The 19,414-nt window shown below is 43.6% G+C and overlaps 1 protein-coding gene across 3 annotated transcripts in view; it reads left to right on the top strand.

Annotated features, from left to right (window-relative positions):
* Nucleotides 1-19,414, top strand: part of BAHCC1 (BAH domain and coiled-coil containing 1) — a 178,717-nt gene that overhangs the window by 137,281 nt on the left and 22,022 nt on the right. For all 3 annotated transcript variants that reach the window (XM_056817346.1, XM_056817344.1, XM_056817347.1), the window contains 3 exons: nucleotides 10,482-10,681; nucleotides 11,030-11,163; nucleotides 12,358-12,486. In XM_056817346.1, coding sequence (XP_056673324.1) covers nucleotides 10,482-10,681; nucleotides 11,030-11,163; nucleotides 12,358-12,486 — 463 coding nt within the window. The remainder of the gene's footprint in view (nucleotides 1-10,481; nucleotides 10,682-11,029; nucleotides 11,164-12,357; nucleotides 12,487-19,414) is intronic.

Genomic DNA, 19,414 nt, shown 5'->3' with positions numbered 1-19,414 from the left:
TTAGAGACCACTTTGTCAAGTACTCTAATTTTAAATATGAAGAAATGAAGTCGAGAAAGTAAATTGACTTGCCCAGTGTCACATAGGAGCAGAGCCAGGATTTGAACTGAGAATTTGACTCCATTTCACAGACACACACTTAAGGGATGATCCTGATACCCATCTTTGACAGTCATGGACTTCTGGTGGCTAGAATTTGATAAATTATTTTTATATTTTCCCAAGTTTTATATAAAAATGAAAGACTTTTCTTGACCTCATCCAGGGAGACCTGGTGTCTTTTTCTCAAAGGTAGCCTACCCAATCCCCCACCCCACCCCCAGCCCTCCTTGACCTGCCATCATGAATAAGCTGTGGTTCAAAGGAGTTTCTCTTTTTTTGGCTGTAGCCAAAACTTTGGGAATGAGTAGCTTCCAGGTATGGAGAGAGGCTTGTTCTCTACCTAGCACTTTAGCCACAGGCCTCTGCTTAATTCTTCAGACTTCTTTCATTCCCTTCTTCCTTCATTCCTTTGTATTTCTTTCTTTCTCTCTGTCTCTCTCTCTATCTGTTCCCTTCCCTTCTCTTCCCTTCCCCAGAAGAGTGGTAAGGGCTAGGTAATTAGAATTAAGTAACTTCTCCAAGGTCATATTCCTAGGAAATGTGGTCTGATTTGAACCCAGGACCTCCTATCTCTAGGTCTGACTTTCTATCCACTGAGCCACCTGGCTGCCCTCAGATTTATTTCTTAGCTGATCCTCCTTCCTGCTTTTCTTATAGATCCTCAGTTGTACTGAGGATCTCAATTTTGGGATTTAAAACCGTTCTTTGGGGACCATTTAAGGGGTAGAATATCGAGGGAGGAGCCCCTTCTTTCCAAGGAGAAGAGAGTTAAGTAATCAGATGACCCCAACTTTCTCCAAATGGTACAGCTGGGAGAGGTGAGGAGGGCTGGTACAGACTCTAACATGTCCCATTCCCCTCCCTACACATACACAGATACACACACTCTCTTCCTCTAGGCACCTGGAATGAGACACCAGAGGAAACCCATCCTCACAGTCCTTTACCCTTCCCCAGTCGGGGGTTGGGGCGTGGGGTAGAGAATCACACCTCCCAAGTCCACATATTACGTTTCATTGATATTTATAGAAAGAAAATAGCACAATCCTCATGGCTCAGCCTGCATTTGTTTTCCCAACACATAAAACTCGCCAGCCAGCACTGGCTGCCAACATTCTTCTCAGTCTTTGTGTAGGGCTGAGATAAAGCGAATGTTCTTGTAAAGTTAATTTCCCCAAAGGCCTGTATGTCACTCCCTCTCCTCTGGCTGCGGCTTGCCTTGGCCATTGGATGGAGCTGCAGTCAAGGCCAGGGAGGAAGGGAGGGTGTTGGAGCCACCCACCAGCAGGGAGAGGGCTTTTTCAGGCCTGGAGGAGGTTCTCAGGGAAAGGAACCAAGGCCATCCACCTCCTGAGCCTTTTGGTTCTTTGCAGAATAGGAAGCCAAGACACCTCCCTCCCCCCAATCTTCCTTTCTTCAGTTTCCTTATCCCTCATCCTTTACTCAAGAAAGAGGCAGCTGCTGAGATATGGTAGATTGTGTGCCTGGAGAGAAGAGGGATTCTCCTGTTGGATTTGTCTCCTTAGGGAATTCCTAACATGCTCATTCTCCCATTAATCTAGTCCTTCAGTACCTGCCCACCAGCAGCTCCTTCCCATCCCATCCCCTGGAGAAAGTCGAGTGGGATGGCCCCTCCTGGGAGATAGGAGGGAGAAGCCAGGTTTTATGGGGCCTCAAAGCTGCCCACAGTGGGTGGTAGGGATGTGTGCTGTCTAGACGAGCCCTAGCAAGTGTCTATGTGGGAGTGGAGGCATAGAGTGGGATGAATGTTTGAAATGGAGGCCCTTCACCTCTTTCCAGTGTGTTCACCAGAGAAATCACTAGATTGGGACTTGAAAGGCCTAGATTCAAATCCTTCCTCTGCTGCTATCATTGAGTGACATAGCCATGACCTTTTGGGATCTCAGATTCCTACTATGTAAAATGACTACAAATCTATGATACCATCATTTCTTTATGCAAGATACCTGGACTAGAGGGGTATCTGCAGATTCATGTTTGCTTATTTGTTGAAATTGTGTGTTGTGTGTATGAGTACCCACATGGACATTCTGTGTCTTTTGGCCAAATATAAGCAGCCTGGTGATATAAGCCATCTACAGTATTTTGTTGTTGTTGTTTATGCCTCACACATCTTAGGATTTTGTGTGTGATGGATGTGCACTTAGCATGTCCCAGGATCCATCAGAGTGATTTTTAACCAATGGTGGTCTAGGGATGACTGCAGTGAATTGCTTTCTTTACATCAGCTCCCTCCCCCATAGTTGCTTGCCCTAGCACCATGCCGGTGTGGCAAGAGTAGCCCTAGGGATGCAGCACCATCTTCACTAGAGGCAGAACTGGGTATAAGGGCACATTCTTCCAGGGTCAATTGGCCAGTCCCATACAGTCATTTGGATCCAGAGTTCTTTCCCTGATTATAAATGCAGTGACAGCTTTCATTAGGAAATCTGATACAATCACCAGGTGATTTCCCCCCAGTGAACAGAAAGATTTACAAGAGAGGAAAAGTAGAGGAAGACAAGAGCCAAGAGCAACAAAAATGATTAGATACAAAGAACAGTAGTGGGGCCCAGAACAGCATGGATAGAGCCACACCCACCCTCTCTGCCTTTGATCTTTTGGTCTGTCCTCTCTGCTAAGTAGCCATCTCCACTGTCCAGTGGTGACACATACACCAGGACAGATATATTTTCACCCAGTGAAATGGAGAATACATCTTTCACCCAGGAGGTTACTTGGGATCATGCTAAGCTGGACTGAAACTGAGATTCCTGGTACTCAGTCTCCATTCTGACATAGGCCAAGTACTTTCCTGTCTGGGCTTGGAGGACATGGGCCACTCTCTTCCAATAAAATTAGCATTTACATAGCGCTTTAAGATTTACAAAATACTTTGCAAATATTATCTCATTTCATCCTCAGAACAGCATTAGGGAGGGAGGGGGAGAGAGAGAGAGAGAGAGAGAGAGAGAGAGAGAGAGAGAGAGAGAGAGAGAGATGATATTATTATCCCTGTTTTACAGATGAAGAAACTGAGGCACTCAAGAGGTTATGTAACTTGCCCAGGGTCACATACTTTAAAAGTATCTGAGGCTGGATTTAAACTTGGGCCTTTCTGACTCCAGATCCAGTATACTGTCTGTACAGTATAGGATGTGAAAGTGCAGAGTAACAGTCTTGGAGATGCTCTTGATCAGTTAAAGTCATGTAGAGATTTCTGGCTAAGATGGTGGCATATTAAGCCTAAGAGCAGCCCAAATCTTGCGCAGGCACCTCCATTAAAGCCTTTAAAAATATTCCATAAAGAAAAACAATGAAGACTTTCCCAAATATATTACTAGAAACCTGCAGAGACTGAGTAGAAAACAAGAGAGGTATTTAGGAGGTATAGCATAGAAACAGCAATGATCCTGGGCAAGTCACTTAATCCCTATTGCCTAGCCCTTACTGCTCTTCTGCCTTGGAACCCATACATAGTATTAATTCTAAAATGTAAGGGAAAGGTTTAAAAAAGAAGAAGAAATGAAACAAGAGATGTCACATTAATGTTACATTATCCAATGTATCCAATAAGAACTAGGGAGGAAAGAATGGAAAAAAATTAATGGCTCAGAAGAGTAGATGGTAAACTTTATTCAAGAATTGAACTCCTTGAAAATTAGAAAAGACCAAATGGAAAATGGGATTTCCTGAAACATAAAAGAAATATTAACATTAAAAACCAGAAAATTGTAAAAAGAAGAAAATATGATATATGCTAATTAAAAAAACAATTGGTTTGGAAAACAGGTCAAGGATATGTAGTCAAGAATTATTACATATGAAAATTACAATTCGCTCCCTCCCCCCCAGCCTATATTCAAGAAATCATAATTTAAACCAGAAACCATTGGTCACCTTCTGTAACCAGTTTCAAAAGAATAACTCCTAATAATATCATAGCCAAAATTCAGAGCATCCAAGTCAAATAAAAAATGCTATAAGCAGTCAAAAAGAATGTATTTAAGTACCAAGGAGGCATGGTCAGGATTATACAAGACTTGGCAGCTAAGACTTTAAAGGAAAGGGGAACCTGAAATATGATATTACAAAAGATAAAAGATAAAGGCTTATAGCCAGAGTGAGAATCTTTGGGCAGGGTCAGTATAATAAAGAGTTCTGCTTTCAGTGCCCTCCTTTACCTTTCTGTTTCATAATATCATCTATTTTGAATTTGTTGTACAGCTACACACTGTAAACCTCCAAACCTATTTTCATCTCGATTTTCTATTTCCTGCCAGCATGAGAGGAGCTTGAGACAAAATAACCAGTGTGGATGATGTCCCAGGCAATTCTCCCACTATTTATTTGGAGTGTCTGACCCATTATTAGTCAACTGATATTCAAAGACTCTAAGTCCCCTTGCTTGCTTATGGAAGGTGTCTTAGGGAAGATTGACTCCTTGAAATGTGTGTAAGGCTGAGGGAGGATGGGGTTGGGAAAGGAAGAGAAAAACTTTGCGTCTCTTGGCATGTGAAACATTAAAGTCCTTTCCCCAGAAGAAAATTTACCCCTTACAAAACTAGCCCAGAAGTCTAGGCATCTTCTCCACTCCCAAATCCAACTTACTGAAATCCATGGCATCAGAATTTTAATTGCTGCCTTCTGTTCTTTTTGCCCTCTGTTGGTGATGGTTGAATCTCTGACCCAAATTCTTCCTCCCTCTTCACTATCCATTCCAAAGCACTTCCCTCCTTATAGTCCTCCAATACCACCCACAAAAAAATTCTCAACACCAAACTATTTCAGTGTCTTCAAAACATTTAAACAACTTCAAGAAAAGTATATCTGCTTAGCATCCTGGTGCAGTAGATAGAATGCTATATTTGGGGTCAGGAAGACAAGAAGACCTAGCTTCAAATCTAGCCTTGAACTTTAGCTTGTCTCCCTTAGTAAGTCACACAGACACTCTCTGGACTTCTCTTTCCTCATCTTTAAAATGAGGAAGGTTGACCTTTAAGGTCCCATCCAGCTCAAAAACTATTATCTATGACAAGCCAATAACTCATTCCAGGACTATCTCAACCTCAGAGTTCTGATTAGTCAGACAACTTCTATAGTCTACTTTCCCTCTAGTCTCCCAACCTGCACAATGAATAGAGCGCTGGTATCAGAATCAGGAAGACCTGAATTCAAATCCAGCCTCAGATATTTACTAGCTATGTGACTGTGGGCAAATCATTTAACCTCTGTCTGCCTCATTTTCCTCAACTCTAAAATGGGAATACTAATGGCATATACTTCCCAGTGTTATGGTGAGGATAAAACAAATAATATCGTAAGCAACTCTGCAAATCTTAAAGCACTGTATAAGTGCTAGTTATCATCATTATCTTCAGTGAAGCCTTCTAAGTTGTTTTGTCTCAGGTACTATGCTACTTTCACTAGCACATCTCTGGCTAAAACTTGCCCAGTGCTTAAAAGATGTAGGAAATTCAAAGACCTGGTTGTAGGAGTGAGTGTGCATATGTGCTTACAAAACTGGAGGAAGCATATATTTATGAAAAATGTTTGTGTGTGCTCAGGTCAAGTCAAAAAGTATTTATTAAATACCTACTGTAAGTCAGTCATTGTGCTAAGTGCTTGGGATACAAAGAAAGGAACAAAAAAACAATCCCTCCTCTATAAGAACTCATTCTAACAGAGGATATAAACATGGATGCAACTATGAACAATTGAAATATATAAAGGAGAAATTAGAACTAATCTCAGAGGGAAGGCATTATATTTGAACTGAGGCTTGAAGAAAGGCTATGGAGATGCAGATATTTGTATGTTCTAAGGAACATGTGTAAGTGTGCATACATCATGCAGAGGTCTGTATAATTCTGGAAGTCTGAATCATCACTTTGCCAACTGATCACTTTGTGCCTGAGATATTTCCTCTTTTTATTCAGCAAATCTTTTCCCATGATACCAAGTTTGGGAGACCTATACCCTAGAATTCAAGTACCATTTTTCCACTTGGCCCCTCCCTTCCCCCAGGCTTTGGGGTTGGCAATCAAAAGTGAATTGAGTCAGAGTAGATATTGGCTCCAGGGACTAAGCTCAGCCTATGCCTCCCTCCCCTAAACGAATGAGCTCCTCCTTGTCCCAGCATCCTGCAGGTGCTTCCTCTTCTTATTTCTGGTTATCTCCCACCAGTCCTTCCTGGAAGCACAGAGAGAGCTAGTTTTATCACATACTGGAGGGAATAACAGAAGGTCAACTAAGCTATCCTCCTACCTCTTTTCTTTCTTTCTTTCTTTCTTTCTTTCTTTCTTTCTTTCTTTCTTTTCTTTCTTTCTTTCTTTCTTTCTTTCTTTCTTTCTTTCTTTCTTTCTTTCTTTCTTTCTTTCTTTCTTTCTTTCTTTCTTTCTTTCTTTCTTTCTTTCTTTCTTTCTTTCTTTCTTTCTTTCTTTCTTTCTTTCTCTTCTCTTTCTCTCTTCTCTTTCTCTCTCTTTCTCTCTCTTTCTCTCTCTTTCCTCTCTCTTTCTCTCTCTTTCTCTCTCTTTCTCTCTTTCTCTCTCTCTTTCTCTCTTTCTCTCTCTTCTCTTTCTCTCTTCTCTCTTCTTTCTCTCTTCTCTCTCTCTCTCTCTCTCTCTCTCTTCTCTCTCTCTCTCTTCTCTCTTTTCCTCTCTTTCTCTCTTCTCTCTTCTTTTCTTCCTTCCTTCTCCCCCCCCCCCCGTCTCTCTTTCTTTCCCTCTACCTTAAACCACCTCTAAACAGAACAGAATCTATTCTTCCGTTTTGATAGTCTTTTTCCCTCCCTTCCCATAAGGAGCTAAGTGACTTCTGTAAATCAGGCAGATCAAACCACTCAACTAGATAAGCTGTGTGGGGTGGGGACAAAAGGAGAGAATCTAACCTCAGAAATGGATATCGCATATGAGGTGGTGCTAAATACTAGTTGGAAATTAGGGAGAGAAATGTTTAAGATCCCTAGAATAGTTCTCAAGTTTGGGAGATGGTCCCAGGAGAGGGGAAGATCTCAACATAATTCCCATAATAAATGAGACAGGATGGACCATCCCATCTATGTGGCCTCCTCACAGCTTAGGAGGTGGAGGAGTGGATTCCTAGGAAGGCACAGTCACCCCTTCCCAGCCTTTCTCATACCATCATTTATATCCTTGTAGGACCTCCCCAGACTACCCCCACTTTGACCCCAAACTGCCTCCTTCTATGGCTGGCTGTATTAGTGTGGCTGTCAACACTATGGCCTGGCACAGATTCCTATGTAGAGGTCTTTAGTATCCCTGTCAAAACTTCCCCAACTGCCCCTTAACAACTGCCTGGTATTTTAGAAGCAAACAGATGCATGAGTGGAGAAAGACTGGGTGGTTTGAGTCTAGGCCCACCCTTGTTTTATTTTTAACCCCTGGATGAAAAAATCCCTTACGCACACACCCACTGTGAACTGCCCTTTGAACTTGGGATGGAGGCTCGATCTAGTCGAAAAGAAGACTTAAATGACTCAGGATCTCAACACTTTTAGGGTACCCCCTCCTTCCTTTTATAAGGGCCCAAGATCCTAGAAGATGGCATCTTGTTTCTAAATAGGGTAGTGGTGGACTGGATAAGAAGAATAAAACCAGGAATTTTAAACCCTCTGCTAGCAAAAGACTATGGCTTTGTCTCCAACCCCTACCAACACTGTTTCAGCTTCCATGGTGGTTGGCAGTATCTATCTGTGGCTTCCCCCAGAATAGCAAACACCTAGACAAGGAGGAGCCCAGGGGACCAAGGAGTCAGGAAAGCAAAGCTTTTGGCACCCACTGCCATAAGAACAGGAAGGAGCCCAGATTCCCACGCCCTGGGCCTGCAGCAGTCACCCACAGTAGACCCTTCCTCCCTCCCCCAACAAAACTGAATAGGAATCTCTCAGTCTTCCACCCACTTGTTCTACCCACCTCTCCACCTGGGGCAAAAACCTACAGAGCTGAGTTCTCTCCTAGGAGGGGTTTCTGCTCTATTTCATCAACCTCCAGACCAAGGGTAGATTGGAAAGAAATCCAACAAAGAAGTCATCTAGCGTCCTGGCACTGATGCCCAAGAACCTGGAGGCCTGGAAAAAGTTGACAGTGGCAAAAAAGGGAGTTTTATAAAAAGACATCAGCATAGACAAAATCAGGCCTGAGGAGTAGGCAAAGAGGGCAGCTGAAAGAGATAATAAGAGATAAACTTTGATTCATTCATATATATGTATATTTTACGAATTACATATCTTTGATGACCAAAGAATGTCCCATTCTCCACAGCAGGTATTTCTTTCCAGATAAGCTTATGATAAGGTAGAAAGATAAATAAATCAAGAGTACCAAGCTTCAAATCCTGCTTCTTTGTGTCTCAGTTTCCTCATCTGTAAAATGAAGTGCATTTGACTTAGATCCCTCCTGAGTTCCAAGTCTGTGATCAAAGATTAGACACAAGATAATATATCCTTTTGGCAAAAGTGCTATTAGATGGCAGGAGCATTGTGGTCCACCTTGGAGGACTCATCATGGACCCACCAGGATGAAATCCTAGAGCTCTGAAATGCCAAAGTAATGCTTGTGACATGTGCTCTATGTGGATATCACACACACACACACACACACACACACACACACGCATGTGCACAATGTTCTTCAAACCTTAATTGACTAAGACTTTTGTCATTCAGTCATTTTCAGTCATGTCCTACACTTCACAACCCCATTTGGGGTTTTCTTGGCAAAGATATTAGAGTAGTTTGACATTACTATCTCCGTTTCCTAGATGAGGAAACTAAGGCATACATAGCTAGTAAGTGTCTGGGAGCAAATGGGTCTTTCTGACTTTGTGCCCAGCACTCTATCCCCCGTGCCACCTTGCTGCCTGAGACTTAAACTGTGTTGAAGAATGGACAAAGGGTTTGAACACAGGTCTCTAGAGGGGCGGGCACTTAATGCTCTGTGGTAGTGCTTGGCCATCAGCGGATTCAAGGGACTTAACCCTCTCCCTTTGGACACATCTTTCTACCTGTAATTGAGATTATTGTGTATTACTGATATTAACACAACTCAATAGAACCAAATTAGCCTTTTTAAACTTTTCTAACCAGGCAGCCTCCTTAGAAATAGGGACTGGACCTGTGAATTCACCCATACCCATAGTTTCTCTGTACCAGTGGCATAGAGGATTCCTGGAGGAGGAGACTGCCCTGGTGAGCAAGTCAACTCCTCTTTGGCTTAGGGTTTTTAAACCCTTACCTTCTGTCCTAGTAACAACTCTAAGACAGAAGGGCAAGGGCTAAGCAAAGAGCGTTAAATGACTTGCCCAGGGTCACACAGCTAGGAAGTATCTGAGGTCACATTTGAACCCAGGACCTCCCATCTCTTGGCCTGGCTCTCAATCCAGTGAGCTACCTAGCTGCCCCTGGACTCCTCATTTTTTGCCTCAGTGTTCCTTTTGAGCAGCTTCATTGCTTTGCCTTTCCCACCTCTCTGGGAATAATGTCAGCTTTTAATAGAAGAGCATCTCCAAACCTTGGAGGCAAAAGAGAGATGACCTGGGCACCGACTGACCAGGCTTTGAATTTCTAGGCAACTCAGTTACCTGCTTGAATAACTGCTTCACTGAGGAAAGATGAACCAAGCAGAAGGAAGAAAGGGAGTATAGCTAAGTAGTGCAGAAGATAGAGCACAAGGCTGGAGTCAAGAGGATGTGGATCCAAATCTGGCCCTAGACACTTCCTAGCTGTGTGGCCCCTGGGCTAGTCACTTACCCAGTTGCCTAGCTCTTGCCACTCTTCTTTCTTAGAATTCATACTGAGACAGAAAGTAAGAGTTTTTAAAAAGAGAAAAAAGGGAATAAACATTTGTAGGGTGTATTCTCTAAGCCAGGCACTGTTTTAGATGCATTACAAATATCTCATGATCCTAATAATAACCTTGCAAAGTAGATCAGTGCTATTGCTATCCTCATTTTATAGTTGGAGAAACTGAGGTAAACAGGTTAAGTGACTTCCCCAGAGTCAGAGGGACAGAGTAGGGCTGAGTGAATTTCAATAACTCAAACCCACCTTATCACTCTAATGTGGTATTTGAGAGATGGAACCTTTCAAATATTCATCAAACACTCTAAATACATGATTTCACTTGATTCTTGAAACATCCGTGAGATAAGCAATACAGGTATGATTATTCCTAATTTATAGATGAAACTAAGACTCAAAGAACTTAAATAACCTGTCTGTGGTCACAACACTAGTAATAGTCAGAGGATAGAGGAATTAGGACCTTCCCTTCCCAATGGCTAAAAAGCTCCTTATTCTCTCCTGCCCTTCCCCTTCCCCCCATTCTCCTCCCATATTCATTAACTTTCTTCCCATCCAGTGGAGGAAGAAGTCTTGATGGACTTCAACTTACAACATCTGGCCACCCTGGCTGCTGCCTGGTCTCTAGTGGAGGCTGCAAGCCTAGAGACTGAACCTCCTGCAGCTGGGCTCCCTGTTCCTGGTCCCTGCTGTTCCACTCTCACACCCCGGATGCAGATCCTCCGACGTAAATACACATGGACCCCCAAAACCAAACCTGTGAGTAGAAAATTCCCCCATATCTTCCTGGGCAATCCATAGTGGGGGTGGGGTGCAAAAGAGCAAAGGTGGGGAGAGTCGTGGCCATGACTTGATTCTAGGGAAGACTGACCCCAGTGTAGGTCTGATGGATGTTCACTATGATCCCAAGAGCAACTTCCTTCAGTCCTCATCCCTCTCTTCCCTTCTACTTTGGAGATGTCTTTACCACCCACATGGAGAAACCCTGAGAGCCATTTCCATGGATTCTTAGACCTTACCTGTGACCAGAACAGAGCAGCCTCCCCATCCTGCAATTATGTGTTCCCTTGACCCTTACTAAGAGAATTTCCATGCCCTCTTGACCAGGTGTGCCCTCTCAAAGCTGCCATTGACCAGCTGGGCACGAAGGAGGTGGAGATGAGGATGAGGCTGGTAGACCTGCAACGGCGTTACAAGGAGAAACAGCGAGAATTAGCCAAGCTGCAGCGACATGACCATGAGTAAGTCTGTAGGAAGCAGAGGAAGCAGCAGAGGCTGAGGTGGGAGCAGAAGAGCAGGAACAGAGAAAGAGAGGGGCATGAACCACCACAGGAAAAGGCAAAGAGATCATTTGACTGACGTCCGTGAAGCACTTCTGCCTCTTCCTGGTGCCCCACTGGCCAGGCACCATCTTTGTGACCCAAAGATCTCTTTCTTTGGGATCAGACCTCTGAGAGAATAACCAAAACCTAGTGTTAATAAAACATACAAAAAGAGGTAATGGACTTCAGTGGGCTAGGAATGAAGGGGAAAAACATAAATAATAAATCTACAAACATTTCTCCAGTAGGTTTAGAATACTGAATATCCTAACCCTAATTCTAACCCATAGCTAGGCATTAAGGGAGATAAGGAGTTTAGATAAGACATGGGCCTTACCTTTATGGGGTGTACAGTCTAATTTGGGCAGCAGACACCAATTTATCTATAATAGAATTGCTTAAAATGTCATGTATTGTCCAAAGAGGATGGCCATTCTCAACAGCAGGGAGATAAGGTGAGAAGCTATTTTTTTTTTAATGCTTTACTTTCTGTCTTATAATTGATACTAAGTATTGGTTCCAAGGCAGAAGAGTGGTAAAGGCTGGATAGTTGCAGTTAAGTGACTCATTTAGGATCATACAGGAAGTATCTGAGGTCAAATTTGAACCCAGGTCCTCTTAACTGCAGGCCTAGTTTTCTATCCACTAATCCACTAACCTTCCAATTTTAAAGGATGGGCTGGAATTCACCAGTAAAAGGTGAGAAAGGAGGAATTATAGACCTGGGAAATAGAGGAAAGTCCAGGGCATGTTTTGAGGGGAAAGGATTATTTAAAAAATTTTAAATATATTAAAAAAAGAACCACTGGTGTATACAGTTCTGTATAATCCTGTACTCCTTTCTGTTGAGCTAAAAATCTGCCCTCCTATAACTTCCACTCATTGGTTCTGCCCTCAGTAACCTTATGGAATAAATAACCTTCCAAATGGTAGCCTATGAGACATATATGAAGGGGAGGAGGAATCAGAGCTAGTTCTCAAAGCAGTCCTCCATGCAATTTCCTAACTCAAAGGAGACACCATTCCAGGTCAGTGGGCTCGGAGGTTAGAGTTCTCTAGAGGTGAAGATTATTCTAGAAGGCTCTCATTGTCATCGTTATTATTCTCCCTCAGGAGAGACGAGCGGTCCAGGAGCCCAGCTCGTCGGGGACCAGGACGACCTAGGAAACGGAAGCACTCTGGCATCCTGCCAACCCTGCGACAGGGTGGCCACCTCCCCAAGTGTGACAGCAAAAAAGTCAAGTGAGTATCCCCAGGGGGAGGGAGTGGGGGCCAGGTCTGGGAAACCCTTCAGTCTGGTTGCTCAGGGGGCTTGCAGGAATGCCAGTCTTGTCCTACAAGTTCCAACAAGGTTCTATGTGGATGGAGTGGATCAGAGTCAATCCACCACCCTGTCTCAGATCATCTCTGTCATTGTATGCCTTTCTCCTTTCCCTCTGCTCACAGGAGCTCTCTTTCAACCTCTGTACTTCTCTGTGTGGTCTCCACCTTTTTTTTTTTTCATTAAACCCTTCTCTTCTGTCTTAGAATCAACACCATCAGTCCCAAGGTAGAAGAGCTGTAAGGGCTAGGCAACTGGGTTTAAGGGACTTGCCCAGGCTCACACAGCTAGGAAGTGTCTGAGATAAGATTTGAACCCAGCTTTTCCTGTCTCCAGGCCTGGCACTCTCTATCCATTGCCCTGTACATAACTTTTTTTTCCCCCTCTAAAACACTTATCTTCTACTTTAGAATCAACACTGTGCATTGGTTCCAAAACAGAAGAGTGGTGAGGGCTAGGCAATGGGAGTTAAGTGACTTGCCCAGGGTCACCCAGCCAGGAAGTGTCTGAGGTCAAATTTGAACCCAGGACCTCCTGACTCCCCATCCACTGAGCACCCATCTGCCCCAACATTTTTTTTAAATCCTTACATTAAGAATGAGAATCAAAACTAAGTATTGGTTTCAAGGTAGAAGAGCAGTAAGGGCTAGGCAATGAGGGTTGTGAGTCAGTTAGGGTGTCTGAAATCACATTTGAACCCAGGACCTCCTGTCTTCAGGCCTGGCTCTCCATCCTCTGAGCCACGGAGCTGCCCCTGGCATCTGCCTTTTGGTTCCTCTGGAACTAGAGCTGCTAGTTGAAGGGTTCCCAGCTGGTGCCCAGGGGAGTTGGGTCCCTTCTTTTCTTGGATAGCAGCTCTGGCCCCAGCCGACCGACCGTGCCCCCTCTTCCCCTCCCCCTCCCGTGTTAATATCACAGCCCGGGCGGCTGAACTACACGGAATCCCTAAACTCCCCGGATCCTGCTCCCCCTATCGGTCGGTGGGCGCCTCGGCACCCACGGCAGGGGGGCCGGGATGTTGATCACCTAGTTTTGGAGCCAACATCCCCCCTCCCCCTGCCCTGTGGCCTCCCCCTTCTGAAGTGTGAGGCCGCGTTGCATAAAAGCCTCTTTATCTGTGCTGTATAAAGTCGTTGGTCACGCTGCAATGGTGTTCATCGCTGCCGGCGCTTTGTTATTATCCATTACCCGCCCGGCGCAGTCATTCTCGCACTCCCGGGCCCTCTATAATTGTCCTTCTCTGCTACAAATTGCCTCTCCCGGCAGGCCCATTTGCATAAATCCTCCAAGCTCTTCCAAACATGATTGGAGTGAGTGTGTGTGCACTGCATCAATCCTGATGATTTGGTAATAATAGTTAAATCTGCACTAAATGGTTCCTTCAATTAAGACAGAGAAAAAAAATTAATCTCTGGGTTTTATGTCACAAAACATTAGCAAATGTAGTGAAGGTTAGACGAGGGGAGGGGGGAGAGAAGTTAGTGTTGGCTTCAGGTTGCATCAGGGCTCTAGCATATGGCTGGGGGATGCTCTCCTTGGAGCCCCTCCCCCATCCCCAAGATCAGAGAGCCCAAGGATCCCCTCAGTTCTCCTAGGCGTCCCTCATGCTCCCCTCGGGGGAGCTGCCAGAACCCAAAGGGGAGGGGCTCCTTCAGACCAGGGTCCTGCCCAGGATCTTCTGTCCAGGGAGTTGCAGGAGCTTCTTATGCTGAACAGGGCCCCCAGGTTGAGCTGGGAAGGAGCTTCAAGATGGGTTGGGATGGAGCCATGTGTAGACTGATGGGTGGCAAAACGCCTGGACCAGTACCACCCACAGCCTTGACTTCCTCCGGGGCCATCAGATGTGACTCAAGGCTATATCCCTCTGTTCCAGCACAAGACTTACTACCACTTGTGGCCTGGCCAGATGTCCCCTCAGGACTACAAAGGTGGAAGAATCCCCTGGTCTTCAGCTCTTAGAGGTGGCTTTATATGGCCTTCCAGAGTCTCAATAGTCACTGACAAAGGGGCATTGAGGTGGCTTAGTAGAAAGAGAGCCAGGCCTTGAATTGGGAGGATCTGAGTTCAAATGTGACTTCAGACACTTTCTAGCTGAGTGACCCTGGGCAAGTCGCTTAATCCTGTTTGTCTAGGCCTTGCCTTTTGGTCTTAGAGTTGTTATTAAGACAGAAGAGGGGTTTTTTTTTGGTTTGTTTGTTTTTTAATAGGGACAAGCAGGAACAAGCACCATTTTGGCTCCCTCAGAGTGGAATTTTGGGGAAAGGGGACATTTATTGATTGACAGGGAGTTGTTAGGAAGCTCCCCAGAAATGGAAGAACTCTGTGGAAATAGGTTCTTTTTTTTTTTTAAACCCTTACTTTCATTGGTTCCAAGGCAGAAGAGTGGTAAGGCTAGGCAATGGGGATTAAGTGACTTGCCCAGGGTCACACAGCTACTAAGTGTCTGAGGTCAGATTTGAACCCAGGACCTCCTGTCTTTGGGCCTGACTCTAAATCCACTGAGCCACCCAGCTGCCCAGTGATAGTTGCTTCTTGCCCTACTTGAAGCCAAAGCTTTCCTCAGACTTTCAGACCTGAAGAGCAAGAGAAGAAAGTGCCAGGTACTCAAAAGTATAATACTTTCTGGCCAAGGAAATGGGAAAAGGTAATGAAGGTGAAAGGTAGTAGACTTTAAACCTGGGGGAGAGGTGAGAGAGAGAGACAGAGAGAGACAGAGAAGGAGAGGGAGAGGGAGACAAAGGGAGGAAAAAGAGAAATAAGGTATGTTTGGGGGTGATTCATTTCCATTAAACCATCTCACAACTACCAGACTCCTCCTGGGGAAGGTTAAAAGATGAATTCTGTCCATCAACAATCATTTTAAACACCTACTTTGTGTTAAGAGATAGGGAATCCAAAGAAAGACAAAAAAACAGGCCCTGTTCTAGAGGTCACAGTCTAATAAGGGAGGCAATATACAAACAAATGTGTACAAATAAGATATAGAAAGGATTAATTTCATATATATATATATATATATATATGCACATGCACACACACACACATGATTGATTGGTGATAATGACAGAGGGAAGAGAGAAATAAAATGTAAAAAAACTGGAAAGTTAGAAAGGATCAAGTAGGGTATGAAGGGTTTGATGAGCCAAATAGGTGATTTTATTTTTGATTCTATTGGTAATAGGGAGCCACTGGGATGATATGGTCAAACCAGCAATTTAGGACAATCACTTTGACAGTTAAATGGAAGATGGATTGGAATGAGGAGAGCTTGGGACAAGGGAAACCAACCAAGAATTATGGGAAGTGTAAATGAATGGGCAGATGTAGAGACAGTCCCTACCCCTCCTCAGTCAGAGGGGAATGAGGAGGGGGAATGTCAGGGGTAGAAAAGATAGGAAGCTGGGATGATCCTGGTAGAGCAACCCAGGTCCCAGAATGGTATGGAGGGCCAAATGGTGGAATTTAGCCACTTCCTTTTGCTGATCTCCAGCAGAAACAAGGACTTTATAGCATGAGCAAGGGAAAGTGAATGAGCACTTGGGTACCTGTGGAAGCTGCAAATATTGGGGGAAGGCTAGGTACCTTTGGTATATGGTATGAGATGTCTGGCCATGTCTAATCTCAACCATATTGCTTCCCAGTTTTTATAGCAGTTTTTGTCAGATAGTGAGTTCTTTCTCCAAAAGCTTGGGTCTTTGGGTTGATTGAACACTAAGTCGCTATTGACATTAACTGCCACGTGGTGATTGCCTAACCTGTTCCATTGATCCACCACTCTGTTTCTTAGGCAGTATCAGATTGTTTTGCTGATCATAATATAGTTTGAGATAATATATATTCTTTATAGTAAAATTTGAGATCTGGTATTAGCCAGGGCGCCTTCCTTCATTTTTTAAAAATTAATTCCCTTGATATTCTTGGCCTTTTGTTCTTTCAAATGAACTTTGTTATTTTTTTCTAGTTCTATGAAATTTTGGGGGTAGTTTGATTAGTATGGCACTGAATAGGTAAATTTAGGTAAGATTGTCACTCACTATATTGCTTTTCCAATTATTTAGTTCTGACTTTGTGTGAAGAGTGTTTTATAATTGTGTTCAGTGTTCAGTGTTTATAATTGTGTGCATACTCTTGGCCAGTAACAACCTGGGAATGGTAAACCAACCAATGGAGTGTAGCAATAAAAGTGCCTGCCTGTGACAATATGTATGGCTAATATAGGTAGTTCAAGTCACTAGCCAAGCCAGATCAAGAATCCTAGTCTACCAAATGACTGTGGTTTCATAGCCAGTCTTCAAGGAAATACATCTGACAGACCAAGAGCCCTGGACCTTGGTACCCCAGACTTGGGAAGTAACTTTCTTTGAAGGTGTCTGCTTTAGTATCTAGGTGGGCTAAGTGATATCCCTTACACCTGAAACATGGATGGACATATTGGTTGGGTCCAATATATGAGTAGCTACAGTTTAAAAAAAAATTAGGTGAGGGCTTTCCCGTTTCCTACATAGGTGTGAGTATAATACAAACCTACCTAGCCCCAGTGCTCACCTGATTTCTAACATACCCGTGGTTGTACCAAAACAGATATATTTTCCTATTTATTTATTTATACCAATTTATTATCTATCCTTCCTATTTCTTCCCCTTTGAACATTTTTTAAAACCCAACAAACTTTATAACATATTTATAACCCAGTAAAACAAATTCCTACATTGGCCACGTCCAAAAATGTATGTCTCATTCTTCATTCTAAGCCTATCACTTCTCTGGCTAGGGATGATGAATGCGTTTCATCTTTAGCTACCTCTGGCATGGTTTGTCATTGCATTGATCAGAGTTCTCAAGTCTTTCAAAGTTGTTTTTTTCTTGATAATATTGCCTACCATATGTTTGTGCTCCTTCCCATCCAGCCCCAGTGCTGAGCAGTGGACAGCAGTGCTAGGGGAGAAAGAGAGTGAGTGGAAGAGAGGGGATGCAGTGGGAGCTTGATCTGAAATTGCCCTCCATCTTCTGGGCTGCTCAATACTCAATGGAAAACTTTCTCTGATGACTCAGTGGTGGTGGACTAAGAACTGGGGATGGAAGATAAATGTTAGGAGATCCAGAATTCCCTAGGCATGGTGCATGCATACAGGCCATTCCCTTTCCCCCTCCCCCAAGCTGGAACTGGAGCGGTAACCTTAGTCAGAACCCCAAGCCCTTGGAGAATGAGATAGAGGAGTGTGAGAGACCCATTCCTGGTCTTTGGAAAGATTCCAGTGAAGGAGCTAGAAGCAAATATTTGAAAGACCGTCACATGGAAGTGGGATTAGACTTACTCTTAACCCTCGAGGGCAGAGGTAGGAGCAGTGGATGCTGCCAAGAGAGAGATTTATGCTCAATATAAAGAAAAACTTAACCATCCATTAGAGCTCTCCAGAAGTAGAATAGGTTGTTTTGGAAGGCAGTAGATTTCCCTTCACTGGTGATCTTTAGGCAAAGATTGAGTGGTTACTTATTGGGGATGTTGTAGAGAGGATTTTTGGTTACATCCAAATTGGGTAAGATGGCATCTGAGGTCCCTTCTAACTCTGAAATTCTGTGGTCTTGGATTACAGCTCTCAGGACAGATGATATATCTGTCTCCTGGCTTGACAGCTCTCCCAAGCCATCAATTTGGGATCTCTTAGAAGAAATTGGCCCTAAGAGGTGTTCTGAAGAAGCAATCCATCTATCCATAAGCATTTATTAAATACCTACTATGTGTTGGGCACTAAACTAGGTTCTGGAAATATAAAAACAAAAGTGAAACAATCCCTGTCAAAGAGCTTATCTATATCAGGAGAAACATGTACATGCCTGCGTGTGTGTATATGTATGTATACACATACATGATAGATACAAGATGATTTTAAGGAGGATGATACTAGCATCTGGAGGAATTGGGAGCTTATCTGTTTCAGAGAAACATATCTGTGTATATGTAAGTGTATTTTATTTATATATATATTTTGTATACATATATATGTCTACATTTTAAGGAGGAACAGTATTAGCTGTTGGGAGAATTAGAAGCTATCTGTATTGGGAAAACATATATGTGTGGGCATGTACATTTATGCATGCATGTATAAACATGATAGGTACACAATAGCTATAAGGTGATTTTAAGGGGTGTTAGCAATTGGAGGAATCGGAAAGAAACTAAGGTGGGAGGGTGAGGTTGGGCTACATATGGAATGTAGGAAGGGCGAGTAGTATGTAATAAGGCTAGAAAGGAAGGTTGGACCAGCTTGGGAAAGGTTTGTCACTTTGGCATTGACGTGGGGAGGAGAGACTAGTACAGTTCAAGAGGCTATCACAGTACTGTAAAGGAGAGATGATGAAGGCTCAGAAAGTGGAGAGGAGAGATTCTATCAGGAAATTCTGTATAGGTGGAAATGACAAGACTCGACAATGGATTGGATATGTGGGGTGAGGGAGAGTGAAGAGTAGAGTGGGACGCTAAATTGGTGAACTTGGGTGACAGAAAGGGTGATGCTGAGTCTGGAAGAAACAAAAGAGTTCCATTTCAGGCATATTGAGTTTGAGAGGCCTGCAAAAGACAGGAGGTTTGAAACCTCCAAAAAGAAGCTGGTATTACAGGATGGGAGTTCAGGAGAGAGATTGGGGCTAGATCTGAGAATCATCTACCTGGAGATAATAATTGAAGCCCATGGAACCTAATGAGGTCATCAAGTGAGAAGAGAATCTATTTTTCTGTTCCATCTTAGTTCTTCAGGTTTTAGATGAGGCACCTCCAGCAGCCAGGTTGCACAGTGAATAGAAAGCTGGACCTGGAATCAGAAAGAGCTTTGTTCAAATCCAACCTC

This window comes from Monodelphis domestica, chromosome 2, assembly GCF_027887165.1.
Source record: "Monodelphis domestica isolate mMonDom1 chromosome 2, mMonDom1.pri, whole genome shotgun sequence".
NCBI classification, from domain to species: domain Eukaryota; kingdom Metazoa; phylum Chordata; class Mammalia; order Didelphimorphia; family Didelphidae; genus Monodelphis; species Monodelphis domestica.
The sequence above is the reverse complement of the archived record's forward strand: the minus strand, read 5'-3'. Positions and strand labels throughout refer to the sequence as shown.